The sequence below is a fragment of the Brienomyrus brachyistius genome, unplaced genomic scaffold (assembly GCF_023856365.1).
Source record: "Brienomyrus brachyistius isolate T26 unplaced genomic scaffold, BBRACH_0.4 scaffold118, whole genome shotgun sequence".
Classification (NCBI taxonomy): Eukaryota; Metazoa; Chordata; class Actinopteri; order Osteoglossiformes; family Mormyridae; genus Brienomyrus; species Brienomyrus brachyistius.
In genome coordinates, this window is record NW_026042393.1 from 453,392 (window position 1) to 467,462 (window position 14,071).

At 54.5% G+C, this 14,071-nt stretch overlaps 1 protein-coding gene and 1 long non-coding RNA gene across 3 annotated transcripts in view; both read left to right on the plus strand.

Moving 5' to 3' along the window:
• runx3 (RUNX family transcription factor 3) overlaps positions 1–12,027 on the plus strand; it is a 36,272-nt gene extending 24,245 nt beyond the window's left edge. The window contains 8 exon segments of the mRNA XM_049004744.1: positions 6,144–6,302; positions 10,170–10,198; positions 10,200–10,248; positions 11,401–11,530; positions 11,532–11,665; positions 11,668–11,742; positions 11,745–11,845; positions 11,848–12,027. Of these exon segments, the coding sequence (XP_048860701.1) occupies positions 6,144–6,302; positions 10,170–10,198; positions 10,200–10,248; positions 11,401–11,530; positions 11,532–11,665; positions 11,668–11,742; positions 11,745–11,845; positions 11,848–11,904 (734 nt within the window). The 3' untranslated portion in view covers positions 11,905–12,027.
• Positions 6,323–7,958, plus strand: LOC125727801 (uncharacterized). Of its 2 annotated transcripts, none has more exons than XR_007388859.1 (2): positions 6,323–6,802; positions 6,903–7,958. It is a non-coding gene; the product is annotated as an uncharacterized LOC125727801 (long non-coding RNA). The 2 variants fall into 2 exon arrangements; XR_007388858.1 differs by having other exon boundaries at positions 6,323–6,722.
• Positions 12,028–14,071: the final 2,044 nt, after the last annotated feature.

Below are 14,071 nucleotides of genomic sequence, written 5' to 3' on the forward strand. Positions count from 1 at the left end.
GAAGACGCTCCTTCTGGGGGGCACTTTAAACACAGAACGACAACAGTGGCAGTGGAAAAGCAGCCCCTCCCACTGGGCATTGCTCATCTTTGATCTGCCCCCAATGTTCATATGACCCAGTCGACCCAGATGTGTGATGTGCGTGACGCCAACCAGCCTCCTGATTCATTCACAGAAACGTCACGGCAACAGCATGGACCACAGGCCCCATTTTGATGGGGAGGTCCAGGGGCCTGCCTGGCCTGTCTGAAGGTAATGGGGTGGGGGGGGGGGTTGGGAGTTCCTGGATTCTGATAGCAGGTGTTTGTCTGGGATAGCGGTGGGTAGTCAGATGGCCCGGCCAGGACCCCCCGCATCCTTGCAGTGGTAGGGCGGTTAGGATTAGGGCCCCACGTAGAACTCCACATTAGGACAGTCCAGACCTTCAGAGAACAAGCCAGCTAACAAAAGAGTAGTTCAGTAGCTTTGTGAGTCTGCTCCGGGACACCAACCCCCTGACCCCTGCCCTGGCGGAGCAGTGATAAGCTGACGATTCTGTGACGCGAGAACGCTCAGCGCGTGAGGGAAGGTGCAGGCCCTGGTGCGTACTGCGTGCTGTTTCAGCTCCCACCCCCCCGGGGTAGCGCACGGAGGCGGTGCTGCCCCTCTTAAGGCGTACTAACTGCAGTCCTTTTCCAGAAAAAGCGAAGCGCATGGGCTAGTCCACGCAGCCAAACTGCTTCCTGTTTACCCAGCACTGGCAGGCAGTAACCGGGCGTTTGATGGCACTGCGCCGGGGTCCCCGTCTCTCTCCAGCTGCAGTGTTTTTCTCGAAAACTTCTTATGATAATAAATCTTTTTCGTCTTTTTTTCACTTGGGGTGGGACTGGCCAGATCAGCGGGCTCTGGGCTGGAGGGGGCGTTTTCCAGAGATTGCAGGAAAGTCCAGATGTGGGATCAACTTACATTTTTCTGCAGTTGTAATATGCAGGAGTGAGAGGCTTGTTTACACTCTACTTTTGGGTGAACAGGCGCATTGAGAACAGGACACCTCTCTCATCCAGCAAACATCCCAGAAACATTCCTGCCCTGGGGTCAGTGTAGCTACGCATGACATGCCCCCCTCCCACAAAGATGTGCAGCCCGAGTGGCTCAGTCACGGAACCTGGCATCCCAGAGTGGTGGGAGTGTGTCCTCAACACACGCAGAAATACACAGACAGACACACAGATATAAACACAAACACGGACAGACGCACGGACACAGACAGGCAGACTCACACACATAGAGCTTGTCTTCATGCTGAGGCTGCAGTCAGAGCTTCTCACCTCGCCACCGTCCTTCACTACGTGGCCCACACCCTCTCAACTCCGTGTCAACAGCATTGATTACCGCAAGTCGCCATGGTAATGCATCCTTCCCCTCGAGGGTGGGGTGCCTGGGGAGGTCAGTCAGCCACCTCTCTGTGTCACAGTGCTCCCCCCCCCCCAATGTCCACCTGAGCCGGGTGTAGCGCCATCGCCTGCAGTCCCACCCCCCAGTCGGCACACAGGTCGTCCCTGTGACCCCCACCTGCCCCTGCAGTCCCACCCTCCACTTAAGCTGCGGTTCAGGTTTCGTTGACGCTTGAGCTGGGGGGCGACTCCTGATATCAACAGGTGTCACATCCTGTTGTGCAGTTAGTGCCCCCCCCCCCCAGCAGAGCACACGTCAGCATCACTTCCCTGTTCCCTTTTCATTCCCGTAATGAGTTGGACAGCGGCACAGCACCTGCTTGAGGTTTCGCAACCCCGGGTGTCGCCCCCTGCTGGTGGAGTCGGTGAGAACGGCCAGAAGTCCCTCTACTGTTCCAAGGGACTCTAAGGTAGTGTGACTAAAGTTGAGTATTGTTCTGTGTGACAGAGCGTCACAGCACCTGCAGCTCAGATTCGGTGCTGGTGATGTACCTCTGACGAGTCAGGAACATGCTTCTGTAGTTATGCTTCATGGTCGCTCGTCTAGGGTGGGGAGAGCTTGGGCTGGGCTTTTAAGATGCACAGGATGTCTGCACACCTCACAGACCAATCAGGCGTTACATCTCCATGCTGCTCTACCAGTGGTAGGGCTCAGGCCCACCCTTTACGGGAGGAAATGGGTTTGCCCCAGAGAGAATGGTGGGTTTGCCGCTGCTCCAACCTGGCGTCCCACACAAGTCTAGACTGGCTGCTCCACTCAACAAGAACAGCCACTTCCTTCCATGTGGCCCACACCTGGTCTTCTGCCAGCTCCCTCACTGGTCCATTGTCACAGAGAAGGCACCACTGATTGGCCATTTGCTGGGGTGGCATCACCGGGAGAAAGGAGAATTTCCCCAGAAGCTGATCTACCAATTGGAGGAAAAGGAAGACAGAACCGTAATGCCGCCCCCAATGCCCACACAGCCCCCCCACATCCATATAGCCCCCCCAATGCCCACACAGCCCCCCCACATCCATATAGCCCCCCAATGCCCACACAGCCCACCCACATCCATATAGCCCCCCCAATGCCCACACAGCCCCCCCACATCCATATAGCCCCCCCAATGCCCACACAGCCCCCCCACATCCATATAGCCCCCCAATGCCCACACAGCCCCCCCACATCCATATAGCCCCCCAATGCCCACACAGCCCCCCCCATATCCATATGGCCCCCAATGCCCACACAGCCCCCCCCACATCCATATAGCCCCCCCAATGCCCACACAGCCCCCCCACATCCATATAGCCCCCCCAATGCCCACACAGCCCCCCCCCCACATCCATATAGCCCCCCAACGTACACACAGCCCCCCCACATCCATATAGCCCCCCAACGTACACACAGCCCCCCCACATCCATATAGCCCCCCAAAGTACATACAGCCCCCCCACATCCATATAACCCCGCCAAAGTACACACAGCCCCCCCCCCCATTCTCACTTCCTCACTGTTTGGTGTTAGCCCGCTCCTCCCTTTCCTCCTCAGAGAGACTCACCTTGGGGTTGAAGACCTCTGGCAGCAGCCCCTCTTTCACAGCTGTGTTATGGTTTCAGCTTCCGGGGCATATCACTGCAAACTTTGACAAGAAGTTGGTTTATATGCTTCACTGGTGGTATAAGAGCAGAGCCCCCTAGTGATGTTTCAGCCAAATGGGGCTGATGTCCTGGATCTCTCTGGTTGGAGATGTAGCACATTCCTCAGGTGTCATGACAGCAAGGACACCTTCAGCTCACCCAGCAGATTATTCATAAAACATCTGCAAAACATCACGCTTAGCTGAGCAGTTCATTCCTGCTCTTGCTACTTGCTTGTGCTCATTTAAGAGGATCATCTTTTTTCAATCAGTCACAGTTATGATCTGATGGCGCTTCTTTTTAGGATTTTTAACATGAAATTTGAGCAATACTGCAGTCCTGTCCAGTCACAGTGTCATGTTGTTCTTTCTGCAGTCCTGCAATTTTACAGTGTTACAGTACTCTGTCTGGAATACTGCAGTGTTAACAATGCTTTTTTCTGGAATACTACAGTGCTTTTCTTGCAGTCCTGCAGTGTTACAGTGTTAGTGATCTTTCTGTAGTGCTACAGCGCTCTATCTGCAGTCCCAAAATGTTACAGTGATCTCTCTGCAGTCCCGCGATGCTACAGTGCTCTTTCTGCACTTCGGCAATGCTACAGTGTTACATTGATCTTTTTACAGGGTTACAGTTCTCTTTTTGCAGTACTACAGTGTTACAGTGCTCTTTTTGCTGTCCAGCAATGCTACAGCATTACAATGATCTGTCTGCAGTGTTACAGTGCTGGTTCTGCCATCCGACAGTAGTTTTCTGTCTGCGCTGTCCAGGCGCTTCTTTCTGAGCAACATGTGATCCTGAGCCCAGCTCTCAAGTCTCACTTCACCATGCCTTTCTTGTGGTTATGACATCATGACGAAAAATGCAGCGTTCACTATTAAATGCAGCCTGATGCATTAAATATTCATGGTCCTACAAAAACCTCTGAAAGTCCCCCCCCTTTCCTGGCCCACGTTCTTGTCAGGGGGTGTTAAAAGCACTGGCTGCAGAAGGATGGAAGGATGGTTGTACCCTTTGGAGTGCCATGTCTGCCAAAGAGAGGTGTTGTGTTTGGGTATGTGTGTGTGTGTTTGGGGGGGGGGGAGTTTCCCCATATGGATATGTGGAAAACATAGTTAATTTCTCCCTAACAAGGAGCAGAGGAAGTGACTGGCATGCCTGATTGCTGCAGTAACAGTGAGTGGAGGCAGGCTAATGAGGCCCAGGCCGCTGCACTCTCATGGTCTGTAACGAGGCCCCTCCCACACCGCACTCTTATGGTCTGTAACGAGGCCCCTCCCACACCGCACTCTTATGGTCTGTAACGAGGCCCCTCCCACACCGCACTCTTATGGTCTGTAACGAGGCCCCTCCCACACCGCACTCTCATGGTCTGTAACGAGGCCCCTCCCACACCGCACTCTCATGGCCTGTAACGAGGCCCCTCCCACACCGCACTCTTATGGTCTGTAACGAGGCCCCTCCCACACCGCACTCATGGTCTGTAACGAGGCCCCTCCCACACCGCACTCATGGTCTGTAACGAGGCCCCTCCCACACCGCACTCTCATGGTCTGTAACGAGGCCCCTCCCACACCGCACTCTTATGGTCTGTAACGAGGCCCCTCCCACACCGCACTCTCATGGCCTGTAACGAGGCCCCTCCCACACCGCACTCTTATGGTCTGTAACGAGGCCCCTCCCACACCGCACTCATGGTCTGTAACGAGGCCCCTCCCACACCGCACTCATGGTCTGTAACGAGGCCCCTCCCACACCGCACTCATGGTCTGTAACGAGGCCCCTCCCACACCGCACTCATGGTCTGTAACGAGGCCCCTCCCACACCGCACTCTTATGGTCTGTAACGAGGCCCCTCCCACACCGCACTCATGGTCTGTAACGAGGCCCCTCCCACACCGCACTCTCATGGCCTGTAACAAGGTCGCTCCCATACGAATTTTACTTTCATTCCCAAATAGCCATCCTATTTTAAACAGACCCCCACTTGCTGCTAAATTGTATCAATTATCAGTCCCCCAGCACCAGAATATTGTTTCTTTTTTCACGTGTTTGAGGTGGTAAAAGCCACCAGAGGGCAAGCTTTTCCTGGGGTGGGTTTGACCTATAAGTGCTGGTCCCTCTGCTGAGTTTAGGTCTAGAACACAGTAGTCAGAATCTGGGATTGAGGTGGGTTCTGGAGTGGGTCTGCATGTGGGCAGGGCTGCAAGGTGCTGGCAGTCACTCCCGCGGGGAGGTCGCACACAGGCAGCACAAGGCTTTGGGAAGTCTATTTTTACTGGAACCTGTGGCTTTTGAGTGGTTCTCTGAAACCAAGCAAAAAAAACAGCACTTTTAAAGCATTTGGGCTTCCAGATACAGGCCCAGTTGGCTCCGATGGACTGATTACCCATGGTGCAACTGGCAGAGCAGCTGTGGGCCAGTCCATATCTGCATTCCCCCCCCTTTTGCATGGTGATTAAATATTGAAATGTAGCCATTAGGGTACAGCTCAGCCCTGCCGAGATCCAACCACAAACCGGTACACGCATGTCCTCCCAGACATGTCTGTGCCACTCCTATTAAATCCTGCTTCCATTAGAGCCCCCCCTTCCGCCACCCATTCATCCGCCTGCTGCCATCTCTCTGGGGGGGGGGGCAGGGAGGCCGGGGGCTGAGGGTGCAAGGGCAGTGTGCCCATGGTGGTCCCACACTTGTGGCTGATGTCACGCCCCCCACCGCTCGCTAGCGTGACACTGCTCCGCCCCTGCCTTCTCTCACATAAAGGCCGTTACTCAGTGAGTGGCAGCACGGGCGGTTTTTCCAGTTTGACGTCTCCCCTGTCCGTGTTTTTCACACCGTTTTTTCAGAACAGGCTGGGAATCCCCCAGTGCAAATACCCCCCACCCCCACCCCATGCACACACACATGCTGCCATCACATAGCTTTCTGGTCACTGGATCGACAGGCCTCACATGTCAGGACGTCTGCCACACCTCTGCGTCACCCCCGTTGCCCTGGTCAGGTGATGGGCGAGCAGAATTAGCCGCACGTCAGCATCAGCTCCTGTTGCCCTGTCTCTGAAGCGCAGCATTTTGCCGCCTCCCACAGGACACCGGGTGAAGCTGGAGGACTCCCAGAAGTTCTCGGAGCGTCTCACGGAACTGGAGCGCTTCCAGAGGGCGGGCCTGAGGATGGGAGCCGGGAACGGCAATCCCCGCCCCAGCCACCAGGGGCACTTCAGCCAGAGTGCTTCATCGCAGCTGCAAGGTACTCCGCCCCACCCCCCACCCCACCGAGCCGCCGCCCGCCATCGCACCCGGCGCCCCACATGCATTAATGGCTACCCAGCCTGGTCGCTCTGCAGTCACATGCGGACATTCCCAGCCACTAGCATCTCAGCGCAGCTCTCCGTGCTGCAGCAGGTCGGCAGGAATGTAGTGCGCCGGTGAAATGCAGTGGTGCCAGCTGGAGGCTCCAGGGGGGGCTGGGCGTGTGTGCGAGACGTTACACAACGATGGGAGTTCATTCTCAGACAGCTGTCTGCAGCACGAGGAGCAGAGGAATGTCTGGGAGGGCACAGCACACACCCACAGACACGAAGATACAAACACACACACAGAGGTACAGACACACAGAGGTACAGACACAAAGATACAAACATACACACAGAGGTACAGACGCACAGAGGTACAGACACAAAGATACAAACACACAGAAGTACAGACACAAAGATACAAACACACACACAGAGGTACAGACACACAGAGGTACAGACACAAAGACACAAACACACACACAGAGGTACAGACACACAGAGGTACAGACACGAAGATACAAACACACACACAGCGGTACAGACACACAGAGGTACAGACACAAAGATACAAACACACACACAGAGGTACAGACACACAGAGGTACAGACACACAGAGGTACAGACACACAGACACAGAGATACACTCAGACATACACAGACTGAGATACGAACACACACAGTGAGACATACAGATAGACATACATGTCAGTTTCAGTGACACTATATCCCTTGAACCTCAAACCGGGTGGGGGGGCAGATGTAGAAGGCTGCCAGGATCTGTGCTCGTAACTGAGGTGTTGCCCGGGTTTAGCTCAGGTCATGAGCTCTGTCTGCGGTACCCCTCCCCCCAAAATGATGTCTCAGAACCTCCGCCTTCAGACTCAGCTTGGAGGCCATGGGTAGGGGGTGGGGTTTGGTCTATGTACCCCCCCCCCCCCGTCAAACTGCAGGGCTGTGTGCACGCACAAAGGCATTCCTACACCACACACCTTAATGCACCATTTCAGGCCCCCCAGGGGGTGATCTGCAAAATAATTACTTTTTAAATTGCTGTGTCTCTCTCCTACCCAGACAAACAGAGACAGAAGTGATAGCCTACGACGCTGTGCAAAGCGCCCCAGTGTGTCATAAATGACACTCCAGCAGCACACAGGGCAGCAGGCCAGGCTGCTCCACCGGGACCCTCTTTATGTACCCAGCATGCTGTGCGACCATCAGTGTTTTAAGTGTATTCATTCCACCTGGAAAATCCAGTCCTTCTGCAGGAAGGGGGTGACATTTGCTGGTGCAGCCTTGGTGTCTTCAGGGGTGCCAACATAGCAAAGGGTTGGGGGGGGGCGCAGGAGCTAAAGACAGACAGAAAACAGATAGACTTACAGACACAGAGACACACACTCACAGAGCAAATGATGAGCCTGTGTTGGGAGGAAACAGGCATTCAGGACTGATTAGGCAGCGTGGAGGAACAGACTGGGGTGGCTCTGCCTCTCTCTGTGTGAGTGTGTGTGTCTGGGTGGGTTATGAATGTATTACATTTTGAGGACCAAATGTCCCCATAATGTGATAAAACCCTGTTATTTGACATTGAGTCGATCTTTTTTTTTTTGGAGGAAAGTCAATTGTATAAAAATGTGACTGCAATCAAAAAACAAAAAATGCTGAAAGACAGACTTGCATTTTGTTTGGTTATTTATAATTAAGGTTAGAGCTGGGTAGGAGTTCGGGTTCGGGTTCGGGTTCGGGTTAGGTTGTCTTTGCCTGCAGGCTGTCTCCCCCTTACTGGCGAGTCAGGATGGGAGGCATCAAGCTGCTGTTTGCGACAGTCAGGGCACTGACATGAGTGTGAGCGGTTGTCAAGAAGGCTAGATATAGCCAGTCTGTACAAAGGGCGTCATTTCGATTTCGATTTTCGGTTTTGGTTTATTTTTTACATAGCGCCTTGCAGCAAAACTGTGTTATAAGTAGCAAGAGCTGAGAAGACCTTCCGTGGTCTGTGTCGGTGTGTGAGGCAGCTGCACAGCTGCAGCAGAAAGCTCGCATTATTCACATCTGGGAGGGAGGGTAGGCGGGGCCTTCAGTGCAGTCAAGTGATCATGCAGCCCCAATCGGGAGATTTTCGGTTCAGTTTCCTCCAAAGGGTCTCAGGGCACCGGGCACAAGGCAGCCCGACAGTCAGCTTCAGCCCGGCTGCCATGAGCTGCAGCCTGAGCATGAAGCGGCACAAACCCTGGATGAAAGGTGCCCATTGAGGCTCTGCGGAGCTGCTCTGGGCTTCACACTGAACACACTCTTTCTCCTGTTGCTCTGTTTGCTTTGAGTCAAGTTACAGCCAAAGGCTCAAAAGAAATATCGAATATCGCAGCCAGGCGATCCATAGCTGTCCTGCCGCCATCACTGGGTCGAAACACCCTGAGCTGTGAGAAACAGGAACCCAGGACAAGGCCCTGTATTCAGGGAGCACCTCAGTGCCATGCTTCATGATGCCAAATGCGGAGCCATTTACATTCTCTCTCTGGCACCCCTTCCATTTATGGCAGATTCACTGGCCATTTTGGCTCAGACTGTGACAGATCTACCTGCCATATTGGCTCAGACTGTACCAGGTCTATCTGCCATTTTGGTTCAAACTGTGCCAGGTCCGCCTGCCATATTGGCTCAGACTGTACCAGGTCCGCCTGCCATATTGGCTCAGACTGTGCCAGGTCCGCCTGCCATTTTGGCTGAAACTGTGCCAGGTCCGCCTGCCATTTTGGCTGAAACTGTGCCAGGTCCGCCTGCCATTTTGGCTGAAACTGTGCCAGGTCCGCCTGCCATTTTGGCTGAAACTGTGCCAGGTCCGCCTGCCATTTTGGCTGAAACTGTGCCAATTCTACTGCCATTTTGGCTCAAGCCTCCTCGCGGCCTGCAGCTCACCTCTTTGACCCTTGCTGCTCAATGCTGTCCAGCTCTTATGCCCCAGAGAACCCCACCCAGGGGTCTTGGAAGCCCCATTAGTGTCAGTCTGTAGTGCAATACTGTTGCTGTCAGCAGGCCAATCAAAATATTTCAAGGACATGCTTATTTTCTCACACATATCGCCATCCTGAATAAGTCCATTTAGCTGTAAGAATTTGTCATTGTAGAGCAAGAAACAGACCCTCAATGTTGACCCGGGAAACACGCTTCCTCGAGAGAGGAGGGGCTTTGAGGCCGGCTCCCCTCCCGTTGTCCCCCATCCCTCTCTCTGCTTCTGCCAGCAAGGGCACTTAGAAGGCGAGGCTGAGTGCATGTGTGCACACGGCCCATGACGGTTTGCATGTAACAATCTGTGACAAAGAGCAAATAACCACTATTTGCATATCAAATGGTCAGAGGCCTATGATGTGGTCAAAGTGCGGTTAAACCTGGAATGGGGGCCTAGACGGACTATAGGATGCCCACCCCCCTGTTCTGTTTCTGAGCCAGTCTCAATGTCCCAAAATATCAGGTCAGGTTGATATGCCTCACATGCCACTGAAACTCTGCAGGAGTAATGAGAATACCCCACCCTTACTCCCCATACACCCCACCCTTACTCCCCATACACCCCACCCTTACTCCCCCCACACATCCGTACTCCTGTTTTCTCTGTTCACCTTCACAGATAATCTCTGGTTCTTTCCACACATACGTACATCTATGTATCTGCTTCTCTAAACCACTGAAAGCATTTTGTAACTGTGCTGCTATCACAGCTGTGTCTCAGCTGCACACAGTCAGTCATGGTGACAAACCAGTAATCTCAGTGTGTGAACCCCAGCTCCGATGCTCACTCACAGAGTGCCTCCTCTCTCCACAGCACTGTGGCCCGAACAGATCGACACCCCAAAATCTACCCATCAAAACGTGCAAGGTGGAGGATGACCTGAGGTGGTCAGGTAAGGAGGCAGCGCCACCCCATCACTCCCTCTGTTATTCTGCTCCCTTTTCTTTCTTTTATAAAGCGGAGAATTAGAAGGTTTGTTTGGGACCCTGAGAGGTCAGGAGGAAAACAGTCACTGCATCTGAAAAAACACACTGGAACTGTAAAGTGCAGTAAAGCTCAGCTTACAGCTGCAGACACAGGCCATGAAGAGGGTCCTGCTGCAGTGCTGTGCTGCCCTTGGAGGCATTTGTGTGCTGACAGAGCTTGGGGGGGGGGGGGGGTCGCAGAATGCTGCTTCTGGTGGGGGGGTCAGAATTCGGCCAGAGCTCAGCCTTGCTGTCTATGTGTGTAAATGAAACAGAATAATACATTTCAGCACTAACCCTGTGTGGGACTTCAGCGTGGCCCCCTTTTACTCCTGGGGGAGGGACGAGGGCCTGCTATGGGCCACCGTGCCCCCCCCAACACACAGCACCCCAGACAATCTGATTTGCTTAAGCTGCTGTTCCCTTATACAAACTCTCTGCAGGTGAGCTCTCTAATTTGAATGTTGGGAGGCATCTCACACCAGTGACCAAATCCAGTTTATTCTGTAACCAAATTGGCCAAACCACCGAGCAGGGATGGATTAGTGGTCTTCTAGCCCCCCAGCAATCTTCATTCAGATGCTGTCCGTTTGATCAGCTCCTGAACCACAGCGCCATGCTCTCCTCCTCAGCCGAGGAAGCTGAGGGACCTGCTTATGAGGGGTCTGGGAGGCGCTGATGGGGGTGGGTGTTTGTTTCCATTAGGGGAGCGTGGAGCAGTCACTGTAGGCCTGCGTGTCTGCGTGCATGTTCCTGTCTGCGTGCGTGTGCCGTCTGGTGCGTGTCTGTGTGTCTGCGAACATGTACATCTGCACGCATGTGTGCCTGTCTACGTGCATGAGAATGTATGAGCGTCTGCGTGCCTGTCTGTGTGCATGCATGGGCCTGTGGGTGATTTGCTCCTGCCCTCCTCTTCCTCCCTCTGCTCCTCTACCTCTCTCTCTCTCACTTGCTTCATCTTCCTGTCATCACACCTGTCTCCCCCTGTCTGGGTTTTCTGTGGTCGCCATGTGGTGTAACGTGCTGTAGGGGGCGCCATGGGGGCCCTTCTTCACCATTCCCTCTGTGTGTCTCCCTAGGCCCCACAGACCTGTTTCCCCAGCGGACCTCCTTCCCATCGCTGTCCCCCCTAACAGATCCCCGCTTCTCTGACCCGCGGATGCACTACCCTGGTGCCTTCTCCTACTCAGCCAGCCCATCGGATCAGGCATCGGGGCATCGGCATGTCCGCCATGTCGGCATCCTCGCGCTACCACACCTACCTGCCGCCGCCATACCCGGGCAACCAGAACCAGAGCGGACACTTCCAGGCCAACTCGTCCCCTTATCACCTGTACTACGGCACCGATCCGGCTCCTACCAGTTTTCCATGGTGGCGGCAGGGGGGACCGCTCCCCCAGCCGCATAGCTGTCCTCCTGCACTGGGCCGCCAGCACGGCCTCTGCGGGCAGCAACAACCTGATGAACCCGGTGCTGAGCAGCCAGAGCGACGGCGTGGAGGCCGACGGCAGCCACAGCAACTCGCCCCACCAGCAATCTCCACCCCTGGGAGGATGGACGAGTCCGTCTGGAGGCCATACTGAGCTGCACCTCCATCAGACGTCAGGGAGAGGCGCGGACCATCTAAAACCAAAGAAAACAGCCCGCGGAAACCTCGCCAAAGACGTCCGTGTTGAGAAATCTAGTGGTGCATGTTTGTCCCCCCCCCCCCCCACCCTTCATGGAGATTTCCCTGCCTGAGCTTTCGGAAGATTCAGCAGGAATCAGTCTTTGTAGCCTAAAAACCTTAGATGTTGTGTGTCCTATTCTAGCTTTAAGTACGTTAAGGGCCGAGGCTGAGAACCTCCTGCACCGTGGACCTTAAAGGCCGAGCCCCAGGGAATCAGTGGCACCAGGTACAGGGCCCCCGGGGGCTGTGCAGCATACGCCATGTGTTTTTAAGCCCTTCAAACAGGGCACTGGATGCATCTCCAAAAGAGCATTCTTTCTTTTAAAACGGGTTAAATAAGCATTAAAACATCAAAAAACAAAGAGGTAGTGCTGCTTTTGAGAAGCATGAAGAGTTTATAAGCGGCGACTGTCCTAATGAGCCACCTTCCAAAGCGCCTTTCTTACCGCTGATGGTTCTGCTTGGTTTCGCGCCTCCAGCCCGCATGGACTCCTTCCCCTCCTCACGCCCGAACTGCAGTCCGGATGCCGGCTGCACATCCGCTCACATCCTTTAAGGGCTTTTCAGAGTGACACTGCAGTCTGAGCTGCCCTCATGTAATTATAAGCGGACTGAGGCCTTTTTGAACATTTGGTTTCCTTTGCTGCTTCTATGCACTGACCTTCTGTAAAAGAATCGGCAGCCTGATGGAGACTGTAAACAATCACAGCCACAAAGAGCCACGGCCCGTATTCTAGGCTTTCTTTGCTATTAACTTCATTGCTGGTTTCTCCCTTGCTTCTCTAAATCAGGTGTTCAGGGGCCCATCTGACCCGCGTGGGCCACAGGGGGCGACAGAGAGCACCAAGCGTGCCGCCAGCGAACTGCGAGGGCGTCGGCTTTCACATGTTTGTCATTATGGGTGTTCCTGACCAAGCTCCTGGCCGCAGACAGGACAGCGGCGCCCCCTGGAGGCCCTTGTGGCACCATGGCATGCGGGGGAAGCTGAGGGAGAGGTTGGGGCACATGGGGATCAGTCAGGAGAAGCTGTCAGCGAGGAGTTAGAGTTACAGTAAGAGGCGGAACCTCGGGGAAGAGGCTTTGTCTCCAAGAGCCCTTGATCCTGGAGCCCCCCCGGGGAGGTGGGGCTCATCCTCTCTGCCTTTATCTATGAGGGAGCGGCTGCAGCCTCCTTACCAAGCCGCTGTCCCAGGGAGCTGTGAGGTGCCACCACGCTTTGGAGTTGGGTTTCGCCATAAAACTGCAGCTAATTTCAGTTTGCCTTGGGGGGGTGGGGGCTATTGCACAAATTTGTCAATGCATTTGCGATGACTAAAGCGACCAAAGTGAGCATTTGTAGCACAACTGAAGGCTGGCTTCTTACCTGTGATTCGAGGACCTGCGGGCAAGGTGGGGCATGCTGGGTAAGTGGTCAGGGTGGGGCTTAGGGGTGAGGGGGGTAGGAGGCAGCTGGCCCGACTCACTGGATCACAGTCAACACTTTTGGCCATAGTACCTCAGGAAAAATATCGGCACCAAAAGGGGCAGGGCGCGGGCAAGCACCTGGGCCAGGTCAGTTCTCTGAGGCTCGGGACCCTAAGGGCAGCTAGCTGGGCCACAGCGTTAAGGCGGTTGGGGAGCTGCTCAGGGCACGGCGTTAAGGCAGATTCAGAGCTGCTCAGGGCCATGGTGTTAAGCCGGATGGGGAGCTGCTCAGGGCCAAGGCGTTAAGGCAGATTCGGAGCTGCTCAAGGGCCATGGTGTTAAGGCGGACGGGGAGCTGCTCAGGGCCAAGGCGTTAAGGCAGATCAGAGCTGCTTAGGGCCGCGGCATTAAGGCAGATTCAGAGCTGCTTAGGGCCAAGGCGTTAAGGCAGATTCAGAGCTGCTTAGGGCCGCGGCATTAAGGCAGATTCAGAGCTGCTTAGGGCCAAGGCGTTAAGGCAGATTCGGAGATACACAAGGCCGCGGCGTTAAGGCGGGTGGGGAGCTGCTCACATTAAGGTGAACACAGAGGTTGTCACAGCATGCTCAGATACACCCTGCAAGGCATCACACAGCAGCTGTGTGTCACTTTGGGTTAAAGTGCCTAGTGGATCTAGA